The sequence below is a fragment of the Labeo rohita genome, chromosome 25, assembly GCF_022985175.1.
Source record: "Labeo rohita strain BAU-BD-2019 chromosome 25, IGBB_LRoh.1.0, whole genome shotgun sequence".
Lineage (NCBI taxonomy): Eukaryota > Metazoa > Chordata > Actinopteri > Cypriniformes > Cyprinidae > Labeo > Labeo rohita.
This window is the reverse complement of record NC_066893.1, coordinates 5840404-5865903: the sequence shown is the minus strand read 5'-3', so window position 1 is coordinate 5865903 and position 25500 is coordinate 5840404. Positions and strand designations below refer to the sequence as shown.

Genomic DNA, 25500 nt, shown 5'->3' with positions numbered 1-25500 from the left:
ACCAAAAAATGGTAACAAAAGATAATGTTTTGGAACGGCCGAGTCAAAGTTCAGACCTTAATCCAATTGAAATGTTGTGGAAGGACCTGAAGCAAGCAGTTCTTAGGAAGAAACCCACTAACATCACAGGGTTCAAGTGTTTCTGTACTAAAGAATGGGCTAAAACTCCTACAAGTCGTTGTGCAGGACTGATCAGCGGACACAAAAAACGTTACCTGCAGTTATTGCTTCAGAAAGGGGTCGCAACAGATACTGAAAGCAAAGATTCACATACTTTTGCATCTCACAAATATTTAACACTGGATCATTTTTCTCAATAACTAAATGACAAAGTACATATTTTTATACTGTTTATGTTGTTCATACTGTTTATGTTGTTTGTTTGTTTGGATTCCCTTGTCAACTTTAAGGACTTCTGATGATGTTTTGCCTTATATTTATCCAGAAAAATAGAAAATTCTAAGGGGTTCACAAACTTTCAAGCAGCACTATATATATATATATATATATATACACACACACACACTAACATGTTTTTTTGTTTTTCACATACATAGCATATGTTTTATTTATGTAGATTATATCTTTTTAGAATTGTATAAATATAAATGATATAAATATATATAACTAATTTTTATATTTTGTAAATATATATATATTTAATTTTAATTAACATTAAAATAAATATAAAATGTAAAACATATATATATAAATAGTTTTATTAGTTTAGTTTTTGTTAAAATACTATATAATGCTGTAAATGCTGTGCTTTATTTATTTATAATTGTATAAATATATAATTGTATAAAAATAACTATTTTTTATATTTTGTAAACATATATAATTATTATTTAACTTGTGTATAATTTATATTTATGATTATAAATATTAAAAATATTAAATGTAAATATAAATTATAACAGATATTTTACACATACAATATTTTAATAAGAAGAATTTTAAACCATTTTTATGTTTATGATAACAGTAATTATTATTATTTTTATTATTTATTTTTATTTATTATTATTTTTTAACATTTATGTATTTATTTATTTTTTACATAACAGAGCCCATTTAATAAATCATAGATTTATTTTTAAAAAATAATAATATCAGCACATGGGTCTTTTTATTTGAAAAGATGGATACGCTTAAAGGGTGAGCAACGCATTTTATCAAAATATTTAATACGTTTTATTAAAGAATGCTAAATATCTGTATTAACAAACATCCAAATCACTGAAACCTACTGCACCTGTGAAGTGTTTGTGTCTTTTTGATAGCATTTCTCTGATTTAAGTCAAGGTTACACCACAAGGCCTCATCTCTCTTTCATCTCTTATTGCTGCATTTTTGCGCCACTAGCAATATTGGAGAAGTGCTGTGCTGCTCAGCAGGAGAATATCCTGCATGTGGTGCAGCAGAGACACTTCAGGTTTATCCTGAATCACTGTTTTCTTCCCTACTGAGTTTACTGCAGAGGATCAATGATCCAAATGATCCTGGATTCAAAAGTTTTCGCTTCTTCACTGCTTATTCTTAAATGAACAACAATAGGTAAAATATAGTAGGAGGCCAAATGAGGACAAAAAAAAGCTTCAGCAGAAAATGGGCAAAGAACCTGTCAGACAGCAAACTCAGGTGAGAAGAAAGACCAGCAGCAGTGTGAATTACAGCAATAGCAGTGAAATATCTGATGGCGTAATCAGCAAACCCGGCCGATCTCAAAGGATACAATCACTTTGATGACGCTTTTATCCCTGTAGGTATTAAGATCAAAAAACGTCTTGTCTGTGGATTGAACATGTCAAACCTTTGTCGACTCAAATGAAATGAGGTTGTAATGGCATTTCTGGCTGTCATCAGTCCTTTCAGCACATAAAGCTCACAGCAGACTAATGCTCCTTGTCAGCAGGTACGACTGACTGCAGGTCATTTCTTCTCTACGAACCACTCAGTGTCGTTTAGTTTGGAGGCAGTGGCAAAAACTGTTCACCAATTCTGCTCCGAGGCAAGAGATGGTGATAGTTTCTGGTTAAATGTCTGGTTTGTGGTTTCTGGTTAAATGTCAGGGACACTTCAGTCAATACAGAACACAAATCCCATTCATTTTCTTCATAGAAATATTGATTTTTAGCAATTCCATTGAAACCTTTTAAGACAGAAACACTGTGAGCTCCAAGGTTATTAATAGCCGAGAGTGACCACCTGCTCCAATCAAGCTTTGTGAATTGATTGATTGAATCAAGATGCTCTTCCTAGACTATAAAGCCTTTTATATGTTTTATATACTTACGTATGATTATTGTTCTATCATTCTATCGCTCTAATTTTCTATCATTCTATTGTTCTATCTATATATTGCTCTATCGTTCTACCATTCTATCATTCTATTCATCATTCCATCATCTATCTATCTATCATCTATCTATCTATCGTTCTATCGTTCTATTATTCTGTCATTCTATTGTTCTATCTAATTTTCTATCATTCTATCATACTATCTATCGTTCTGTCTATCGTTCTGTAATTCTAACATTATATTTATCATTCCATCATTTTATCATTGTATCTATCTATTGTTCTTTCTATCATTCTGTTTATCATTCTATCATACTATCTATCATTCTATTGTTCTATGATTCTATCTTTCGTTCTGTCGTTCTCTTATTCTGTCATTCTGTCTACCTGTCGTTCTATCATTCTATCGTTCGAATTTTCTATCATTCTATTGTTCTATCTATATATTGTTCTATCATTCTATCATTCCATCTATTGTTCTGTCATTTTATCATTATATTTATCTTTCCATCGTTCTGTCGTTCTATCCATCATTTTATCATTGTATCTATCTGTTGTTCTTTCTATCATTCTATTTATCGTTTGTCATACTATCTATTGTTCTATCATTCTGTCTGTCGTTCTATGATTCTGTCGTTCTCTCTGTCCTTCTCTTATTCTGTCATTCTGTCTGTCATTCTAATTTTCTATCAATCTGCCGTTCTATCATTCTATCATACTATCTATCTATCGTTATGCCTGTCAGTCTGTTATTCTATCATTCCATCTATTGTTCTGTCATTTTATCAATCTATCATTCTATCATACTTTCTATTATTCTGTCATTCTATTGTTCTAAGTTTCTATCATTCTGTTCTATCATTCTGCCATACTATCTATCGTTCTGTCCATCGTTCTATAATTCTATCGTTATATTTATCATTCCATCGTTCTGTTGTTCTATCCAACATTTTATCATCGTATCTATCTATTGTTCTTTCTATCATTCTACCATACTATCTATCGTTCTATCATGTTTATCCTTCTATGATTCTATCTATCTATCTTTCTGTCATTCTCTTATTCTGTCTCATTCTTATTCATATTCTCATTCTTATTCTGTCTCATTCTGTCTATCTGTCTGTCTATCTATCTATCTATCTATCTATCATTCTATCTATCGTTCTATCTATCATCTATCTATCTATCCATCTATCTATCGTTCTATCTGTCTGTCTAAATATATTCAAATAGAAAATACTTATTTTGAAATTGTAAAACTATTTCACAGTGTTATGTTTTTACTGTATTTTTGATCAAATGAAAGTGAAAGTGACAACGTATTTCAAGTATGGTGACCCATACTTGAAACTAGGTCCTCTGCATTTAACCTATCACGAGTGCACACACACACACAGCAGTGAGAAGTGAACACACACACGCACACACCTGGAGCAGTGGGCAGCCATTGCTCAAGGGCACTTCAGTCATGGTATTGAAGGTGGAAAGAGCACTGTTCATTCACATTCATTCAATTCCTGCTGGTGCGGGAATCAAACCAGTGATCTTTGGGTTACAAGCCCAACTCTCTAACCATTAGGCCCCCAGAAGAAACCCAGCTGAATCCGCCCAGTTAGAATTAGGTCAACAACATGGCTAAGTAAATCTGAAGCATCTCAAAAAATTGTAGGCAGCTCTGTATCAAATAAGGCCGATGCTGGAATGTGTTTGCTTGTCATTGTGTGTTATTGGTGTAAAATACCTCTGAGATTTGTAGTTATCGACTATGAGTGATTGTAGGGCTTTAAGCTGGTCCACAGTGGCTAATTAAAATCTAAACAGACATTCACGAGTATGACGCAATCAAGTCTCGTTTGCCCTCATTTAATGGAACGTGAAGGTGTAAATTTGTGAGAAAATGATAGTGAGAAACAATCTGATCTGTTCCTTAGTGTAATGAATGATTAGTGGAATAGCGTTTACTTATCAGCAATTACTTAATGACAGTTGTCTAAACGGATATTTGCTGATTTATGTTTGACCAACTTTATTCATTATTTAGCAAGAGACTGAGGCATCGGCTCATTCAATAATGTCAGCAGCCAGCTGGCAAACCAGTTCTGCAGATCCAGCATCTTAAGTGTGCGGTTTTGTCTGAAGTTTCTTACACTGCTGAATGTTGGATTCACTCAGCTGTGGCACTTCCAGCCTAAGCTTTTCACATGAGCAAGTGCATTAATGGAATTGCACTTTCCACTGTGTTGCTGGGAAACTAGAAATAGAGTTTTCAGAGCTCAGAAAGGTTTTTTTCCCTTGCTAGCCCAGAACATGCATATACATTTATTGTTTTTTGATTGATTGACTGATTGACTTACTTATTCATTTATTGTACTCTTTAATTATTTTACTCTTTACTCATTTAGTTAATTTATGTACTTAACTGTTTTATATTTTATGCATTTACCTAACTTTTTTAAGTATTCATCTTTTTACTTTTTCATGTATTTATTTACTTATTAATGTGTTAATTTTATTTCTTAAATGTGTGCATTTTCTCTGTCTGTCTATCATTCTATTGTTCTATTGATCTATCTATCGTTCTGTCTATATTGTTCTATCTATCTATCATCTATTTATCTGTCTATCGTTCTATCTATCTGTCTTTTTATATATCATTCTATCGATCTATCTATTGTTCTATCGTTCTATCATTCTATATCATTCTATCTCTATCTATCATTCTATCTATCTATCTATCTATCGTTCTATATATCGTTCTATATATCATTCTATCTATCTATCTATCTATCTATCTATCGTTCTATCGTTCTATTGTTCTATTGTTCTATATATCATTCTATCTGTTTATTTATCAGTCTATCATTCTATCTATTGTTCTATCTATTGTTCTATCTATCAATCATCTATCAATCGTTCTGTCTATATTGTTCTATCATTCTATCATACCATTATATCTGTCTGTCTGTCTATCTATCTATCATTCTACGTTCTATCGTTTTGTTGTTCTATATATCATTCTATCTCTCTATATGTCATTCTATCTATCTATCTATCTATCTGTCTATCTATCTATCTATATATCATTCTATCTATCTATCATCTATCTATCGTTCTATCTATCTATCTATCTATCTATATATCATTCTATCTATCTATCTATCTATCGTTCTATATATCATTTTATCTATCTATCTATCTATCTATATATCATTCTATCTATCTATCTATCTATCTATCTATCTATCTATCATCTATCTATCGTTCTCTCTATCTATCATCTATCTATCTATCTACCTATCTATATATCATTCTATCTATCGTTCTATCTATCTATCTATCTATCTATCTATCTATCTGTCTATCTATCTATCTATATATCATTCTATCTATCTATCTATCTATCTATCTATCTATCTATCTATCTATCTATCTATCTATCTATCTATCTATCTACCTATCTGTCTGTTTTACTTCCTTTTTTGTATTTTTATGAAAATCATACAGTATCTGTATTTTCAAAAACACAGATACTAAATCAATCATATGACTGATAAAAAAATATTTTGTAGATTAAATTTTTAGATAAAACAGATTTTTGATGTATTTTTTACAGTAAAATAGTATTCGATTTTTTTTTTTTTTTTTTTTTTTTACTTCAGAACTTCACATTTAATTCAGTGTGTTACTTGCCATTTCTTTGTGAATTTTTTGTGAAATTTATCAGCAATTTCTGAGTGAAAATTGTTTCAAAGCTAAAAATTCTTCACTTGACGGTTCATGTTTTCTCAATATTTAGCGTGTAGCATAGCAGCATACTCAAAAACTTGTTTTGTGCCTCTGGGGAAATTAGTTTCTGTACAGCAACATTTAATTTAGCTGTGAAATCTGCTCTCAGAGCTGTAAGAGTTGGACAAGTGCTTGACTGCATGTGGAAAGTCCTCTGAGATTTGAATCCAGGATAATGCTGAAATATATCATGCTTAGAGGTGTCCGCTGAGACATGGGCTTCGGCTTATAACACTGGTAGATCATTGTCAGTGTTCATGTAGAGGCTGTAATGAAATCACTTGCTCACTCGGACACTGGAGGAATGGTAAAGGAGCTCTACTACATCTCAATATGTCTTGACTACATAGTGGACATATATGTAACACTGTATATTCTTCTGGGAAATACTAGATACTGTTATATTAAAATTACAGCACACGGACACATTGATAGATGAAGGCAAAGATAGTATTTTTTGTAAATAAAATGTTTTTTGACTGTCTTCACAGTATTCATGAACACAGCTATTCCCATCGCAGCAGTCCTCGTTGTAAGTATAAAACATTTACTTTGATGTCTGTTCATGACTAAAACTTTAAACGCATAGTTGAAATGATCACATGTGTTTTTTTCAGACATTCGTGGCTCATGTTCATCTGTCGGATGATGCAGATCTGTCTCCAGCTGTGGCCTTCGCTTCTCTCTCGCTCTTCCATATCCTGGTCACTCCTCTCTTCCTGCTGTCCAGCGTCGTCCGCTCCACCGTCAAAGCCCTGGTTAGGTCAGTTACAAACCACTGATACTGGATACACTGAATAAAAAAAATTAAATCTAAAAATTTAAATGTACAATTTTAATTCAAATTTAAACCCAAAAATGAAAATTCTGTCATTAGTTACTCAGGCTGATGTTGCTCCAAACCCGTAAGAACTTTTGTTCGTCTTCAGAACACAAATTAAGATATTTTTGATGAAATCCAAGAGCTTTCTGACCCTGCATAAACAGCAACGCAACTGACATGTTCGAAACCTAGAAAGGTAGTAAAGACATCGTTAAAACAGTCCATGTGACAACAAAGAAAACCAAAATATAACACTGAATACTGACCCTGAAGAAATTATTGAGCAAATAGTATTCTCGTAGGTTTATAATATTACAGTTGAACCACTGATGTCACATGGACCATTTTAACAATGTCCTTACTACCTTTTTGGGCCTTGAATGTGTCAGTTGTGTTGCTGTCTATGCAGGGTCAGGAGGCTCTCACATTTCATCAAAAATATCTTAATCTGAGCTTTGAAGATGAACGAAGGTCTTACGGGTTTGGACTGACATCAGAGTAATTAATGACGGAATTTTAATTTTTGGGTGAACTGTCCCTTTAAGAATTAAATAAAAAATGTTAAAAGTTAAAAGGAGCAAATTGGGTTTGGAATCAAATTCTTTAACAATGTATTTTTGTTGTATGAAATGATAGTTTTTATTTGTTTGTTTGTTTGTTTGTTTGTTTTGTTTTTTAATCTTGGGAAAAAAAGTTTGCATATTTATTTTTGCTTCCACCCTGGGGTGAAAAAAATAAAAAAAGTTAATTGCAACATTTTATGTTACAATTCTCACCTTTTTCCTCACAATTCTGTGTTCATATCTCACAATTCTGACAGTTTATTCTGTTTATTCTGATATTTATTCTGACTCATATTTGGGAGAACAATTGTAACCAATTGTACATTTGTAGCATTCGCGAACAATACATTGTTCAATCGATTTTTTCTTTTTTGCCAAAAATCACTCGGATATTAAGTAAAGATCATGTACCATGAAGATATTTTGTAAATTTCCTACCGTAAATATGTCACAACTTAATTTTTGATTAGTAATATGCATTGCTAAGAACATTTGAACAACTTTAAAGGTGATTTTCTCAATATTTTGAAATTTTTTTTTTTTTTTTTTTTTTTTTTTTTTTTTTTTTTTTGCAGAAATTCCAGATTTTCAACTAGTTGTATCTTTTCCAAATATTGTCCTATCCTCACAAACCATACATCAGTGGGAAGTGGGAAAAAATTGACCGTTATGACTGGTTTTGTAGTCCAGGGTCACAAATATCAGAATTGTGAGATAAAGAGTCACAATTACCTTTTTATTTTTTATTATCTGTGGCAAAGACAAAAAATAAAAAGCAAAAATAAAGAAAGAAAAAAGAAAATATTTATTACGTATCAGAAATGGGCTTCCATAGCTACTACTTACACTAACATGGCACATAAATAGTTGTCACTCTATATCTCCCAATAATATAAGTCTTATGTCTTAGTTTCATGACATTTATTTAATATTTATTATTAATATTTATATTTATTTAATGCTTAGATGTAGTTTTTATTGTGGGGTAAAACTTATAATACAATGCAATACGATGATGATAAAAGATGAACAAAAATGTTTGAAGTTTACATACACCTTAACGATATAATGTTAATTGTTTTACATAAAAGACGTAAAACAATTAACTGTTAAATGTTTCACATAAAAGACGTTTACATTACTGAATGATCCACATCTGTGTTTTTTTGTTTAGTGATAGTTGTTCATGAGTCCCTTGTTTGTCCTGAACAGTTAAACTACCTGCTGTTCTTCAGAAAAATCCTTCAGGTTCCACAAATTATTTGGTTTTCAGCATTTTTGTGTATTTGAACCCTATGACTGTGTGATTTTGAGATCCTTCTTTTCACACTGAGAACAACTGAGGGACTCATATGCATCTATTACAAAAGGTTTAAACACTCACTGATGCTTCAGAAGAAAAAAACGATACATTAAGAGCCGGGGGGTGAAAACTTTTGAACAGAATGAAGATGTGTACATTTTTCTTATTTTGCCTAAATATCATATTTTTTTTTCATTGAGTACTGCCCTTCAGAAGCTACAGAAGATACTTACAAGTTTCCCAGAAGACAAAATAAGTTAAATTTACTCTGATATTAAAATTCTAAAAGTTTTCACCCCCCCGGCTCTTAATGTTTACATTTCCTTGTTTATAGCCCAGACGACTTCTGCTGCGCCAATTACATGATACAGTTTACGGCCTAATGTGCGTGTGGTGTTTTGTGATAGCGGTCGCTCTGCATATGACAGTGATTTACAGCCAGCAACGCGGGTTCAGGATTTACAGGTTTTAATTAACCACCCCGGGATATAATGAATCGGCCTGTGTGTTTCTTATGTCAGTGTGTGATAAATCACGTCAGATCGGCCGTGCGCTTCTTCTCTTCTTGTCGCTGATAAACTCTCCTGTGAAAAAGAAATGTGTTTGTCTGTGTGCCTTGGGTTCATTCTCATCAACCCAACCATGTGGAACACATTTCAGAGAGCGAAGGCTGTATTTATAGTGTACAAGCTGGTCATAGATCAGAGCTGCCTGGAAAACATGCCACATGTGCCACCGCTCGCAATATATGACATGGCACCAGAAGGAAATTGACTGGCTGCTAGTGATCAACATATTTCATGATAGCATCAGCTGTTTCCAGTGGCTTTACAACAATGTCTATTTGCGGCAATGCACTATAGACTAGAGAATAAAATGTGTCTGCCGGACATCTCTAAGTCTTGTTTCTCTCTGGATTTATTTACTGCATGTTGGGCTGTTGTAATATTTCAATGGCAAGCACTAGGCAGTGCAGATTTTCTCTAGGCAGAATGATGTCCTTTTTAGTCAATGTTATCGGTTACACATGTATGTACTGTAGTCCTGTTTTATGCTCTAGGAAGGGTCTCATAATGCCCCCAAACTGGAGTTGTTTCTTGGTATTTGAGCAAATAATTGGAGTAAAGTATAAAGTATAATTAGAAAGTCCAGGTGTAGTGACTGAATATGGCATGACATACTGTGTTGTTTTCTTTTGGCCAGTGTTCAGAAGCTCAGCGAGTTTTTCTCCTGTGATGAGATTGGAGCTGAACAGGAGCCCAGAGCAACTGTCCTGCCCAATTCAACCAATCACAACAAGTATCAGGCTCTGGTAAGTCAATTCAGATCACCATAAATACCTATTCACATCTAGAATAGAAGAAATGGCAGATGAAATGTAAAACCATGACACAAAAGCTTGTTAAAAATATTTTATTTTATTTTATTTTAATAATGAAAGGTATGTATTTTATTCCATAATGAAAATAAATGATGGTAATGTGACCTTTAAAAATATGTATAGTAAGTAGATAAAGTATTATTTAAAATTAATCAAATAAATTATTTATTTTGAATTAAGTAATTAATTTCATAATGTTTTTTATTTATTCAACAAATATGTAAATTAAAAAAGTATTCTTGTGTCTGTAACTGATGTGAATAAATAAATTTAAAACAGATAAACAATCAAACAAATAAATAATCAATTACATAATTTAAATAAAAATACAAATAAATGTTTTAATAATAAATTAAACATTTATGAACTAAAGTAGTTAACTAATGTTAACTAATGAACCCTTATTGTAAAGTTTCACAATTTAATTTAATTTAATTTAATTTTATTTTATTTTATTTTATTTTAAAAAATGTATATATTTATTCCATAATGAAAATTAATGAATGGAAAGTGACCTTTAAAAAAATGTGTATAATAAATAGATAAATTATTATTATTGAAAATGAATAAAGTAATTAGTTGTTTCTTTAAAAGTTATTTAATAAATACTTTAATTAAAATGACTGAAGATTTAAAGTGACTGAAATGTTGTCTAAAATATCATTCTTAATGTGAATAATAATTAAATAAATAAAAATGTATTTACTATTAAAAATTATTTATTAAATAATTAATTTGTTTATTCAATAAATACATACAAAAATTTATTGTGAGATTTAAATGTGACCGTTTATCTAAAATGTTTCATTCTTGATCTGAATGAATGAATAAATAAATAAATAAATAAATAAATAAACAAACTGTTGTCTGAAATGTAATTCTTAATGTGAATAATACATAAAATAAATGTATTTGTTTAATAAATACATTAATTGAAATGTGTCCTTTTGTCTGAAATTGTTTATTTTTAATTGTTTAAATAAATAAATAAAAAGGAATAAATATAATAAATAAATATAATATAAATATAAATATATTTATTTATATAATATATATAAATAAATAATATAAATAATATCTAAATAAATATAAAATAATAAATTAAATAAATATAAAAGAATCTACAACATTATTGTTAATTGAATTTATTTTAAAAAAATAGATTTTTTTTGTTGTTGTTGTTTTTCATGGTATGGTCTGGCCTTTATCTGCTTGCCAGGAAAAAAAAATAAGCTATGGATACATTTTCATGTATGAATAGGCCCACAGAAATACATTATTTTGATTAAAAGTCAAATTTTAGTTTTTTAATATGTATAAGCCCTAAAGCTTATGCTACCACACTTTCAGTAATCCAGCCATATTAACCGCCTTATTGTTATGATGAAAAAGGCAGATATTTTTATTCATGACTGTGACCTATACATTATTTATGTTCGTAATATCACAGCGCTGGTCGGGATGGAGAGGTTAACAGTGTCAAAGAGGCTGTTCACGCTCAGCTTGATCAGATATGTTGTTTTTCTCACCTCTGATAAAGCCTCTGAAGGTGGTGAACCGTAAGCGGCCAGTCAGAGAGGACTGGAACAGCTTCGCCCTTCAGAGCGAGCAGGAAGACGAGCCGCTGCCGGTGGAGGATGAAGATATCTGCATCAAGGTGAGACCAGTACAGGTTATTTCGGTACACAAGCAGTAAACAGGAAAATGAGCTGTGCGAAGCGCCCATCGACCTTAAAAATAACTCTCAGCCTCATTTATGTCTATTCCAGATTACAAATGGATATTTCAGCTGGACTGATGGAACCCCAACACTGTCCAATGTGAATATTAAGATTCCCTTTGGTAAGTCCTGTTAAAAATACATCTACAGATACTGGTGGTGGCGCTCATGGTGCTTTCAATCTGGCTTGTGGTATTTCCTGATCCCTTCTATACTAATTTAAAACATATAGTTTATACATAAATGAAAGATCTCATGACATTTCAAAGCCATATGACTTCCTTTTTTACATGGAACCCAATAAGACAGGGGTGTCAAACTCCGGTCCTGGAGGGCCGCAGCCCTGGAGAGTTTAGATGCAACCCTAATTAAACACACCTGATCCAGCTAATCAAGTGCTTCAGGTTTAATTGAAAACTGCATAGCATGTGTGGAGCTGTTACGCAGGTGCTGGATGGACGAGACACGAACACGATATACAAAACACATAAAGTCTTTAATATAAATCCAAGGAGTAATCAGGTCAGGAACAAACAGGAACATGAGAGACATCCACACACGTAGGTAACCATCAAACAAAGACCGACAGAGTACTAAACACAGAGACAGACTTATAAAGGGTAACTAATCATTGCAGACAGGTGAAGGGGATGACGCTAACGAGGGTTAAACCAAAGCAGACAGATCGACGGGGGGGAGACAATGGGAAAAACCAATACATGAACAGACAGAACTGTGAGAGGAGCAGGGTTGGAACAAAACTCTGCAGGGCTGTGGCCCTCCGGGAACTGAGTTTGACACCCCTGCAATAAGAGACGTTTTGAAGAATGTGCAGGCTGCTCTTTTCCAAACAGTGATGGTCGCTTATGCTGTCAAGCTCCAAAAATACATGAAGTATCATATAAGTGATACATTCCAAAGCCAAATAATCATCTGTAACCCTGGACCACAAAACCAGTCTTAAGTAGCATGAGTATATTTGTAACTATAGCCAAAAACACATTGTATGCGTCAAAATTATTGATTTTTATTTTATGCCAAAAATCATTGGGATATTAAGTAAAGATCGTGATATATGAAGATATTTTGTAAAATTCCTACCGTAAATATATCAAAACTTAATTTTGGATTAGTAATACGAATTTCTAAGAAATGCGATTTTCTCAGTATTTAGATTTTTTTTGTACCCTCAGGTTCCAGATTTTCAAATAGTTGTATCTCAGCCAAATATTGTCCTATATTAAACAAAACATACATCAATGGAAAACTTATTTATTCAACTTTCAGATGATATACATTCTAAAAACTGGACAAACCCAGCGATTGGGTTGTTTTGACCCAGTGGTTGGGTTAAATGTTTATCCCAGCCTTCTGTGTAGTAACCCAACCACTGGGCCAAAACAACCCAATTGCTCGGTTTGTCCATATTTTACCAAGCACTGCATTGTATTTAACCCAGCAGTTTTTAGAGTGTATAAATCTCAATTTCAGAAAATTTACACTTATGACTGGTTTTGTGGTCCAGGGTCACATTTTGCATATAGAAAAGATTAAAATTTAAATCGTTATTTGGTGAAAAACACTATAATTTCATTTTGGGTGAACTGTTATTTACATTTAGATTGCATTTACATTTAGACATTTAGTAGACGCTTTTATCTAGAGCGACTTACGAAAGAGGACAATGGAAGCAATCAAATTCAACAGTAGAATGAGTAATAACATGTTAAGTGCTATGACAAGTCTCATGTAGCCTAACGCAGTACAAGTATCAAAGAAAACAGACAGAATAGAAAAACAAAAAAAAAAACAAGCTAATGTTAGAGGCCTTACAGAAAGAACAGAGAAGCTAGTGTTATTTTATTTTATTTTATTTTATTATTTTTTAAGTAAGTAAATGAATAGAGTACAAGTCTAAAAGGGCAAGTTTTTTTTGTTAAAGGAGAAGTCCACTTCCAGAACAACAATTTACAGATAATGTACTCACACCCTTGTCATCCAAGATGTTCATGTCTTTCTTTATTCAGTCATAAAGAAATTGTGTTTTTTGAAGAAAACATTTAAGCATTCTATGGTGCACCGATTTTGAACTTACAAAATGCAGTTTAAATGCGGCTTCAAACGATCACAAATGCGGTTGTAAATGATCCCAGAAGGGATCCCAAAGGAAGAAGGGTCTTATCTAGCGAAACGATTGGTTATTTTCATTAAAAAAATACAATTTAAATACTTTTTAATCTCATATGCTCGTCTTCTCTCCCTCTCCCTGAACTCTGTGTATTCTGGCTCAAGACAGTTAGGGTATGTCAAAAAATTGTATTTTATCGTATAAAGATCATATTTTCTCTGTCAACTTCAAAAATGATTTCAAAATCATCTTACATCGCTGCAGAAGTTCCAACCCAGTCTTTGCAAAGTGAACATGCAAAGAAGATCAAACACCCTTAACAAAAAAGGTAAAACAGCGATATAGGATACGATTGGAGTTTTTCGATATACCCTAACTGCCTTGAGCCAGAATACACAGAGTTCAGGCAGAGTAAGACAAGATGAGCATTTGACATCAAAAAGTATATAAATTGTATTATTTTTATGAAAATAACCGATCGTTTAACTACATAAAACCCTTCTACCTCAACTGGGATCGTTTACAACTGCATTTGGGATCACTGGAAGCCGCATTTAAACTGCATTTTGGAAGTTTAAAATCGGGGCACCACAGCAGTCCATTATATGGAGAAAAATGATGAAAAAGGTTTTAACTCAAAAACAATAATTTCTTTACGACTGAAGACAAAAAAAGACATGAACATCTTGGATGGCAAGCGGGTGAGTACATTATCTGTAAATTGTTGTTCTGGAAGTGGACTTCTCCTTTAAGAATAGAATTAGAATAGAGAGTGCTAGAGTTAGAGGTTCAAATAAAGATGGAAGAGATGTGTTTTAGCCGATTCTTGAAGATGGCTTAGGAAACGTACTTGAACGTAATTGAACATACAGTTGTGTTTTGTTGCTCCATTAAACTCTTTAATCTTGATTCTTGATTGATTCTCTCTGCAGGTCAGTTAACTATGATTGTGGGCCAGGTGGGTTGTGGGAAATCATCTCTGTTGTTGGCTGCTCTGGGCGAGATGCAGAAGATTTCTGGCACTGTTATATGGAACAGGTGAGAATGCAGATTTTTTTAGATAGTGATTCAGCACTGTGTTTAACATAACTTATGAAGCAGTTGATAATGTTGGAGATTAAAGGCCCGTTCACACCAAAGATGATAACTGTATTTGGAAATGATAATAATCAGTCTAATTCTGTGAGAATAGGGAAGTCCACACCACAATAATAACAACATGAGGAGCAATATTGTAGGAATCAGAATTATTTTTTTTTCCAGCTGAACATTAAAAATATTGACAGCCAATAAGAATCCACCTGACTTCAAAGCGTTTCCTTGTATAGTAAACTAAATGCTATTGTCCGTTGGTGTCAACACTGATATAGTTACTGTTATCATTATACTGTAGTGTAAACGAGACAGTACCTTCATGAAGTTGGCACCCCATAAAAAGAAATAATACCAAAACTATGCCATTCGTTTATGCTATGTTTGTGCTGATTTGTGCCGCAAAAATGAATGTTTGTGTTGGTGTGGTGTTTGAGATATTTTTTGACCATGTCACATAACTCTCCACTCCATGTTGCCCAAATCGCTCCAAACGATTTGTGCCTGTTAGTGCCGTTAAAACAAACAGTGTATCTTTTCCTTCCTTAGATATAACCAAAATATTTTCGGGAGCTGTGACGTCACTCTTCACCCCAGTTTGATTATTTCTTTTTATGGGGTGCAAACGTCATGGAGGTCTTGAATGTTATTTAGCCAACAGCTATCTCCTAATTCAGATTTTTTAAACTCGCAATTGTAAATTTAGATCTCATAATCTACCCTTCGCAAAAACCCGCTCTCCTTAGTTACTGTTGCTATGTCCGACAAACAATGGTGCCAACACACCGACAGACAATGACATAGCACGTTACTTTTAGTATGAAACAAGGTCTCAGCTTGAAAATGTTAATTTTTTAAGAAATTTAAAACAATAAATACAGTTTTGTGGCTCTTTAATGTGTCGTGAGTGATGGCTAAATGGCCTTATTAGATCAATGACACATGAACCGATCGTGTTTTCTTCTTTACTTAAAGCACTAAAAAAACATGAATGAACATCAGATCGTATTTTATTTCAACCGCGGAAAGACGTCAATGCACACAATGTTTCAAGTTTAAGTCCACCCGTTTCTCGGAAAGAATGGCGGATTCTGCATTATGGTTGATCAGATTGCCTGTCAGTCAAGCTGTTAGTGAAGGGTCAGAATGACAAAAAAAAGTCAGAATTGTGATATATAAATTCAAAATTTGAGAAAAGTCAGAATTGTAAGATATAAACTCGGAATTCTGAGAAAAAAGTCAGAACTGAGAGAAAAAAGTCAGAACTGAGAGAAAAAAGTCAGAATTACGGAAAATAAAAGTTTAAATTGTGAAAAAGAAAATCAAAATTGTGAGATATAAACTCTGAATTCTGAGAAAAAAGTCAAAATTAAGAGAAAAACATCAGAATTGCAAGAAAGAAAGTCAGATTTGTGAGAAATAAACTCGGAATTCTGATAAAAAGTCAGAACTGCAAAAAAAGTGAGAATTGTGAGATATAAACTTGGAATTCTAAGAAAAAAAATCAGAATTGAGAGAAAAAAGTCAGAATTACGAGAAATAAAAGTTAAAATTGCGAGAAAGAAAGTCAAAATTGTGAGAAAAACATTAGAATTGCAAGAAAGAAAGTCAGATTTGTGAGATATAAACTTGGAATTCCGAAAAAAAAAAAGTCAGAATTGAGAGAAAAATCAGAATTGTGAGATGTAATCTTGGAATTCTGAGAAAAAAGTCAAAATTGAGAGAAAAACATTAGAATTGCAAGAAGGGAAGTCAGATTTGTGAGATATAAACTTGGAGATATAAAGTCAGAATTGAGAGGAAAAAAGTCAGAATTGCAAAAAAAAGTAAGAATTGTGAGATATAAACTTGGAATTCTAAGAAAAATTGAGAGAAAAAAGTCAGAATTACGAGAAATAAAAGTTAAAATTGTAAGAAAGAAAGTTAAAATTGTGAGATATAAAATTGGAATTTCGAGAAAAAAGACAGAACTGCAAAGACAAAGTCAGAATTGAGAGATATAGACTGAATTCTGAGAAAAAGAAATCAGAACTGAGAGAAAAAAGTCAGAATTATGAGAAATAAAAGTTAAAAAATATGAGAAAGAAAGTCAAAATTATGAGATATACACTTGGAATTCTGAAAAAGAAAGTCAGAATTGAAAGAAACGTCAGAATTGTGAGATATAAACTTGCAATTCTAAGAAAAAAGTCAGAATTGAGAAGTAAAAATTCTGAATTGGGAGAAAAAAGTCAGAATTGCAGGAAAAATTCTGAAAAATGAGAAAAAAAGTAAAATGTAGTAAAAATTGCAAAATGTGAACTCGGAATTCTGAGAAAAAAGTCAAAATTGCAATAAATAAACTCAGAATTCTGAGAAAAATTTAGAATTGCAAGAAAAAAATCAGAATTGTGAGATATAAACTTGTAATTGTGAGAAAATCAGAACTGTGAGATATAATTGTTTCTTCCTATAAACTCGCATGAACTCTTTTTTTTCTCACAGTTGTGAGATATAAACTCGCAATTACCTAGTTTTTTTTTATTATTCAGTGGTGGAAACAAGCTTACATAAACAATAGCCAAATTACCGTTTTTCTGTAAAATGTTTACTGATGTTGCTGATAGAAATGCTAATTATTGCTAAAATTTTGCAAGCGTTGACAAAATCTTTTTTTGTTGTTTAACTTTAACTGTAAATTCTGTGCTGATTCTTCAGAAAAACTGATTTGGAAACACATTTTCTTGAGAAAATGCTTTTATGTAAATACATGTTGTGTTGAATGACAGAATTATACATGCATCCACATCCCATTGAAGCACTGAATGATGGCATGTGTCATAAGATAATTATTACTTTTCAAATGTGTATTTCCTCCTCGCCTGTTTTTCCTGGTTGAATACAGGGTTGTGGTGGAAGGGATGAAAAATGGGAATTTGCAGTTAATTGAAAAGCTCTAATCGATGGCACAAGTGGTCACCCTAATTTCATACTTAGGCCTGTTTGAAGTGATTGGTGTGTTGACAGGACTAAATCCCATTTCTCCACGAGAGCTCTTTCAGTAAGAGCGCTGTGTGCAGAGAATACATTGTAGTGAATAATGGCTTTTATAAAGAGCTTGACATTGCTTTAATGAGGCTGCGGATGTTTTGGGGATTGGTAATTCTCAGCTTCACTATTATATAAAATTCTCAGTTAAGTGAGGCTCTGTTTTGTGAGTTCATATAACACTGTTATGCTCAGTCTCCAGGTGATATAAAGTTGCTTATCGTGTTACCAGCTTCTGTTAATATTAAAAAGAAAATCTAAGCTAATGTGGCTGTTCAGTTCCAGGCTTGTGAAAAACACAGCGGGACCCTATAAAGGAGTAATTGGCCTGCCACTGGTATTGATTCCCAATTTTGTGAGCCCTCAGTTGACCCACAAAGAATCCACATTGATTTTGGAGGGGAAACAGCAGAATTTTGAAAACTGGATTTATTGAAGTCATCATGAGGAATCACATTTCCTTTATTTTGACGGTGTTCAACGTCCTGTGAAAACAAGCTCTTTCAGAATTCAAAACATCCTCGCTGGTCCAGAGAAACATTTACTGAAAATGAGCAGCAGAAAGATCTCTGGGGCCAGATTCCAGATTTTTTTATTTATTTTTTTAATTATTATTATTATTATTATTATTATTTATGTTTATATTTTCCATTTTCATTTTAGTTTAAGTTTGCTGTTTTATATTTCTGTTTGGCTTTATTTTGCTTTTAGTAATTTTAAATCATTTTAGTCTAGTTTTTAAGTTTCTTTAGATTTTATTTACTTATTTGTTTGTTAATTTAATTTATTTCTTTTAATTGTATTGTATTTCAGTTAACAAATATTGTGAGGTATAAACTTGGAATTCTGAGAAAAAAGTCAACATTGTAAGCTAAAAAATTAAAGAAAAAAAAAAAGTCAGAATTGTGAGGGGGAAAAATAGTGAAAAAAGTCAGAATTCCGAGACATAAACTCGGAATTCTGAGAAAAAAATAATAATTCTGAGAAAAAAGTCAGAATTGCGAAATGTAAACTCGGAATTCTGAGAGAAAAAAAAATAATTCTGAGAAAAAAGTCAGAATTGTGAGATGTAAACTCGGAATTCTGAGAGAAAAAAAAAATCAGAGAAAAAAGTCAGAATTGAAAGGGGAAAAAAGACAAAATTGCAGGATATAAACTTGGAATTCTGAGTTTATATCTCACAATTCTGAGAAAAAAGGTCAGAATTAAGAAGGGAAAAGTCAGAATTGTTGGATATAAACTATACATTTAGAATTCTGAGAAAAAGTCAGAATTGCGAGATATAAACTTGCAATTCTGAGAACAACAATTAACAATAGTCCAATTCCCATTTTTCTGTAAATAAAAGGTTTAGCACATCAAAATTACCATTGTAGCTGATGGAAATGCTAATTATCGTTAAAATTTTGCAAGTGTCGACAAAAACACATTTTCATTTAACTTTCATTTAACTTCATTTAACTATAAATTCTATTCCGTATTCAATTATATTAAATGTTCTTTAAATTCTTTTAAGTTCTTAAATTCTAAATATTCTTAGGAACTTTTTTTTGGAATACAAAATATAAAAGTTATATATACAGTTATATAATATTTAGAAATTAAGAAGAAAACAGTAGACAGTAATAGTTAGAAGATAATAGTTCATTCTTAAGATTGTTTTCGTGAATCCGGCTCCTGCACTTCCTCATGTTTATCGGATACATCTGTCACATGACCCTCATTGTCAAACATTGCTCCAAATGGCCAATCACACACAAACTGCCACTTTCACAAATGTGGTCGAAGCAGAAAAATGACATGTCACCTTAAGAAGTTCTTAATTCAGAGATCACTGCAGTAAAAAGGTCATAATGTGTCATTAAGTGCATCTCATAATGCCTTAAAATGTCAGCAGATCAAGGGCAATGGGGCCATATCAGGAATACACTGTTGCCTATGTTGTTAAGCACTAGAAAACCTTCCCTCACTATAGGTCACACTCCTGACCTTCAGGGGTCAAACAGAGGCTGTGATGTTCCCGTCAACCATCATATCAAGTCCTCTTCACAAATTAGTCACCTGTTCATCAGCCCATGCTCTTATACAGGCTATTAGTGATTTGGGGCTTGTATTTTGATGTTCGCACATGCTTTCAAGAGATGCGTCCAGGGTCAAGCACAATACAGAAGGGCGTTTGTTCAAGTGCCAGTCCCTCCTGGCAACAACCAACCAAATGAGACCAAATCAAAGTGGCTACGATAACAATGGGATTAGACAGACAATGCGGATCCACTTAAAGTGTTTTAGATTAAAATATAAAGGAGATGCGTGTATCTGTAAGATAGAAACATGATTTGGAATGAAAAGGTTATCCATTTGAGCTGTCTGAATCAAATTACCCTCTTAGACCAGAAACAAATGCTCTTTAAAGAGATTTAAAGTAACTCTAGTGCCCCTTGAGGTTTGTTACTGCAACCACAATGTACTGACCAAGCATTTGGTTATGAGTTTCTTACATGTGTAAAGTATCTGGCCCTAAAGGACATTTAGATCCTATAGTATGACATAAAAGATAAATTATTGAGCATTTGTCTTATGAACACAACCTGTCTCCAGTATTCAGATGGTTTACGTTATGTGTGCACAGTATTGCTAGCTGAGGGTGAAGCAAAATCTATGTCTAAAAATAGACTACAAAGCCTTTCAGCACAAAATATCTCCTTGAACGGGTGTCTACTCTTTAAGCAGGCTAAATCTGTGTCTCGAAAAGCAAATGTTTAGACTACCAGTACCAAAATTTACTGTGTCATTTGGGTCTAATTGGAAAGGAAATGGTTTTTACGTGTAAATGTTCATGTTGGTTATGTTTCTGGCTGATGATCAGAGAGTATTTCAGGCGCCGTGGCAAGAAAATCTTTCTTTTATCTGAATCATTTATCAGAGAAATGCCCACATGAATGCCTGTCACGGCTTCTGATCTCTACATGTCATGTCCAAAACTTCATAAATAGGGTATTTGCAGTAAGTAATAGATAAGCTAAATAGTCTTTGATCTCTGACAGTTGTTGCTTATAAACATTTATTGTTTCTGTTTATTTTTGTCTGATAATTTTCTATTTAAAGGGCTCACGCAGAGTTTACCCAACGGGCTAATAATGTTTTGTAAAAGTTTGTTTTTACAAACGAGGCGGCGAGAACATCAACACTTCTTTTCTCAATCATTTATCAGTTTTCCTGTTTATCTGTTCAGATAAATGACTTAATGGCTTTAGATGACAACTTTTCCTAAACATAAATCTACAACACAAATACTAAATAAATTAGTAAATATAGTAAGTAAATGGTTTTTTGTTTTTTTTTTCTTTTCTGTAAACATTTAATGTTACCACAACATTTGCTGAAATTGTTACTTTGCAACATCACAAATCTTAGGCTTTAAGCAGTTCTTGGTAATAATAAAATAAAATGTATTAATATAATAATTATTAAAAGTAATTAAAACAGTATTTCATATATTTAATTTTAAATTTTTAATTATCTGCCCAGATAAATGACTTTAACATCTTTGAATGTCAATATTTAATGTCCTAAACACAGTCAGGAAAACAGTCAGAACTGGGAGATACAAACTCTGAATTCTGGGGAAAAAAGTCATATTTGCAAGAAAAAAGTCATAATTGGGAGACATAAACTCTGAATTCCGGGGAAAACTGTCAGAATTGAGATGTATAAATTTGGAATTCCAGGGAAAACAAAAGTCTTAATTGCAAGAAAAAAGTCTGAATTTGGAGATATAAACTCAGAATTCTGAGGAAAACAGTCAGAACTGGGAGATATAAACTCTGAATTCTAAGGGGAAAAAAGTCATATTTGCAAGAAAAAAAAGTCACAGTTGGGAGATATAAACTTGGAATTCTGGGGAAAACAGTCAGAATTGAGATATATAAATTTGGACTTCTAAGGGGAAAAAAAAGTCATAATTGCAAGAAAAAAAATCAGAATTTGGAGATATAAACTCGGAATTCTGAGGAAAACAGTCAGAACTGGGAGATATAAACTCTGAATTCTAAGGGGAAAAAAGTCATATTTGCAAGGAAAAAAAAGTCACAATTGGGAGATATAAACTTGGAATTCTGGGGAAAACAGTCAGAATTGAGATATATAAATTTGGACTTCTAAGGGGAAAAAAAAGTCATAATTGCAAGAAAAAAATCAGAATTTGGAGATATAAACTCGGAATTCTGAGAAAAACAATTAGCATTGGGAGGTATAAACTTGGAATTCTGAGGAAAACAGTCAGAATTGAGATATATAAATTTGGACTTCTAAGGGGAAAAAAAAGTCATAATTGCAAGAAAAAAAATCAGAATTTGGAGATATAAACTCGGAATTCTGAGGAAAACAGTCAGAACTGGGAGATATAAACTCTGAATTCTAAGGGGAAAAAAGTCATATTTGCAAGGAAAAAAAAGTCACAATTGGGAGATATAAACTTGGAATTCTGGGGAAAACAGTCAGAATTGAGATATATAAATTTGGACTTCTAAGGGGAAAAAAAAGTCATAATTGCAAGAAAAAAATCAGAATTTGGAGATATAAACTCGGAATTCTGAGAAAAACAATTAGCATTGGGAGGTATAAACTTGGAATTCTGAGGAAAACAGTCAGAATTGAGATATATAAATTTGGACTTCTAAGGGGAAAAAAAAGTCATAATTGCAAGAAAAAAATCAGAATTTGGAGATATAAACTCGGAATTCTGAGAAAAACAATTAGCATTGGGAGGTATAAACTTGGAATTCTGAGGAAAACAGTCAGATTAGGAAAAGGTAAACTTGGAATTCTGAGGGGAAAAAAGTCATAATTGCAAAAAAAAAAAATCAGAATTTGGAGATATAAACTCGGAATTCTGAGGCAAACAGTCAGAACTGGGAGATATAAACTCGGAATTCCGGGAAAAACAGTCGGAGTTGAGATATATAAATTTGGAATTCTAAGGGAAAAAAAGTCTTAATTGCAATTTGGAGATAGAAACTCGGAATTCTGATGAAAACAGAATTGGGAGATATAAACTCAGAATTCTGAGGGGGAAAGTCATAATTGCAAGAAAAAATCTGAATTGGGATATATATACTCGGAATGCTGAGGAAAACAGTCAGAATTTGGAGATATAAACTCAGAATTCTGAGGAAAACATTCAAAATTGGGAGATATAAACTCGGAATTCTAAGAAAAAAAAGTCAGAATTGCAAGAAAAAAGTCATAATTGGGAGATATAAACTCAAAATTCTGATAAAAAAGTCAGAATGTGGAGATATAAATTCGGAATTCTGAGGGAAAAAAGTGTGAATTGGGAGGTATAAACTGAATTATGAGAGACAAGTCAGAATTGCAGGAATAAAGTTAGAATTGGGAAATATAAACTCACAACTCTAAGAAAAAAGTCATAATTGCAAGAAAAAAAATCAGAATTGGGAGGTTTAATATGGGAATTCCAAGAAAAAGTCAGAATTCCAAGAAAAAAGTTAGAATTGGGAGATATCATCACAGTTCTGAAAAAAAAGTCAGAACTGCAAGAAAAAAGTCAGAATTACTTGTAGCTGATGAAAATGCTAATTTTTGTTTAAATTTCGCAAATGTCAACAAAATCTCGTTTTTGTTTAAATTTAACTATGAATTCTATGCCGACACTTCAAAGAAAAAAAATAAAAATCTGTAAGCACTTTCTGTTGAGAAAACGGGCTTTAACACAAAAAAATTTTATGTTGTATAACAACAATAGAATAAATCAAATATAATAATTTAATTTTTTCATAAATATTTCAAGACTCAATAATGTTCTGTATCATTAAAATCTTTGCAGTAACTATAATACCAGTATTTTATTAATGATTCGTCTAGTTTTATTTTTCTTATTGGGCTTATACCATGGCATATTGTTAAGTTTAGCACCTTTCTACAAATGCCATATCACAGCTTTCATAATGTTAGTCATGTTATAATGGCACATGGTGGTTAATTACATTTCTCAGCATGGTGTCTAAAAATCACCTTCCTGGAACTGCATGCGTCATCTGCTTTGTACGGTTGTCCCTCATGTGGATTGACAGTTTACATTACATTCCCATTAAAACAATCAAAAAAGACGAAAGAAGAGATAATGAAGGTGAAAATAGTCAAAATGGAAAATGGTTAAGGATAAACAGGCTTGACATCTGTAAAAGCCTCTCTTAAAGTGACATGTTGTGAGTCATATGTAGCTTAACTATAAAGCCATCATTAAAAAACATTAAAGAGAAATGTATCTCATGGCTTTAGATGTGCCGCAATTTTTCCAGGTTTAAAAGGGCAGCGCATAAAAGCTACGACTGCAGCGAATGCCTCCAGGCAGCAGAAAAGCTCTTATTTATATTCCTGTTGACTTTTCAAGGACAATTTTTGTTTTGTTTAGCCTCAGAGCTAATTTCATTTCTGGCGGTGGCACATTACAGATGTATTTTGTATGCCATTGTATGCTGCCTTTCTGAATCCTTGCAATATTACAGTGCCATGTTTATCCTTGACCAAAATCTTTATCTATACATGTACATTTCTTTGTCATGTTAATTTCTTCTCCTTGTTGAGTTATTCATTTTCTGTGCATTGTTTTTTGCAGACTGCCAACTCTGGATGCAGAAGGAAATGAAAGGTTGGTTCTTTTGTCTTACTAAGCTGCAAAACACCAACATAAACATTTAGTGCGTCCTGCAGTGAGTCTCTTAATTACTGTGTACACGCTAAGGGTGTGTGGATGTGTGCTGTCATGCTGTGCAGTGCTGTTTGTTGACATTAATCCCTCAGCTTTGTTCTTCTGCTCTCTATATTTCCTCTCAACCACTGTCAGCTACTTAGTAAGGCCTTTATAATGACAACAACACATACAAATACATTGTACCATTACTGTATAATTTTTTTTTTTTTTTTTTTTTTACATTTTTGCAAAGGCTGCCATGAGTATTAAGACTTATATGGCTTAAGATAACATGAATGACGTCTCTTACTGAAATAAGTCATGGAAAACCCTTGACAGATTTAGGTTATTTAAAAATCCATATCGTTTTATACATATTTTGGATTATGGGGGATGCCATTAATTTGATGACGTGAAATGGTTGCACTCAGTGAGCTACTGGTGCTACCTGTTGCTATTTTTACTGCGACACAACTTGGAAAATAAAGTACTGATACACTGACCACAGCTACTGAAAGAGCTTACAGGTGCTTACACAAGGAGTCTAAACCACCCTGGATATTGAGTGAAATCCGTGCTGAGAAACTCCTTCAGTGGCTGCGGCGTCATGACAAGTGTCGGCATGTTTCCATCCTACCAGGATGGCATCTAGCATTTCTTG

At 32.6% G+C, this 25500-nt stretch overlaps 1 protein-coding gene across 2 annotated transcripts in view; it reads left to right on the top strand.

Annotated features, from left to right (window-relative positions):
- abcc8 (ATP-binding cassette, sub-family C (CFTR/MRP), member 8) overlaps positions 1–25500 on the top strand; it is an 82338-nt gene that overhangs the window by 26922 nt on the left and 29916 nt on the right. For both annotated transcript variants that reach the window (XM_051099731.1, XM_051099732.1), the window contains 7 exons: positions 6582–6622; positions 6708–6853; positions 9983–10091; positions 11701–11817; positions 11930–12002; positions 14941–15046; positions 24765–24797. In XM_051099731.1, coding sequence (XP_050955688.1) covers positions 6582–6622; positions 6708–6853; positions 9983–10091; positions 11701–11817; positions 11930–12002; positions 14941–15046; positions 24765–24797 — 625 coding nt within the window. The remainder of the gene's footprint in view (positions 1–6581; positions 6623–6707; positions 6854–9982; positions 10092–11700; positions 11818–11929; positions 12003–14940; positions 15047–24764; positions 24798–25500) is intronic.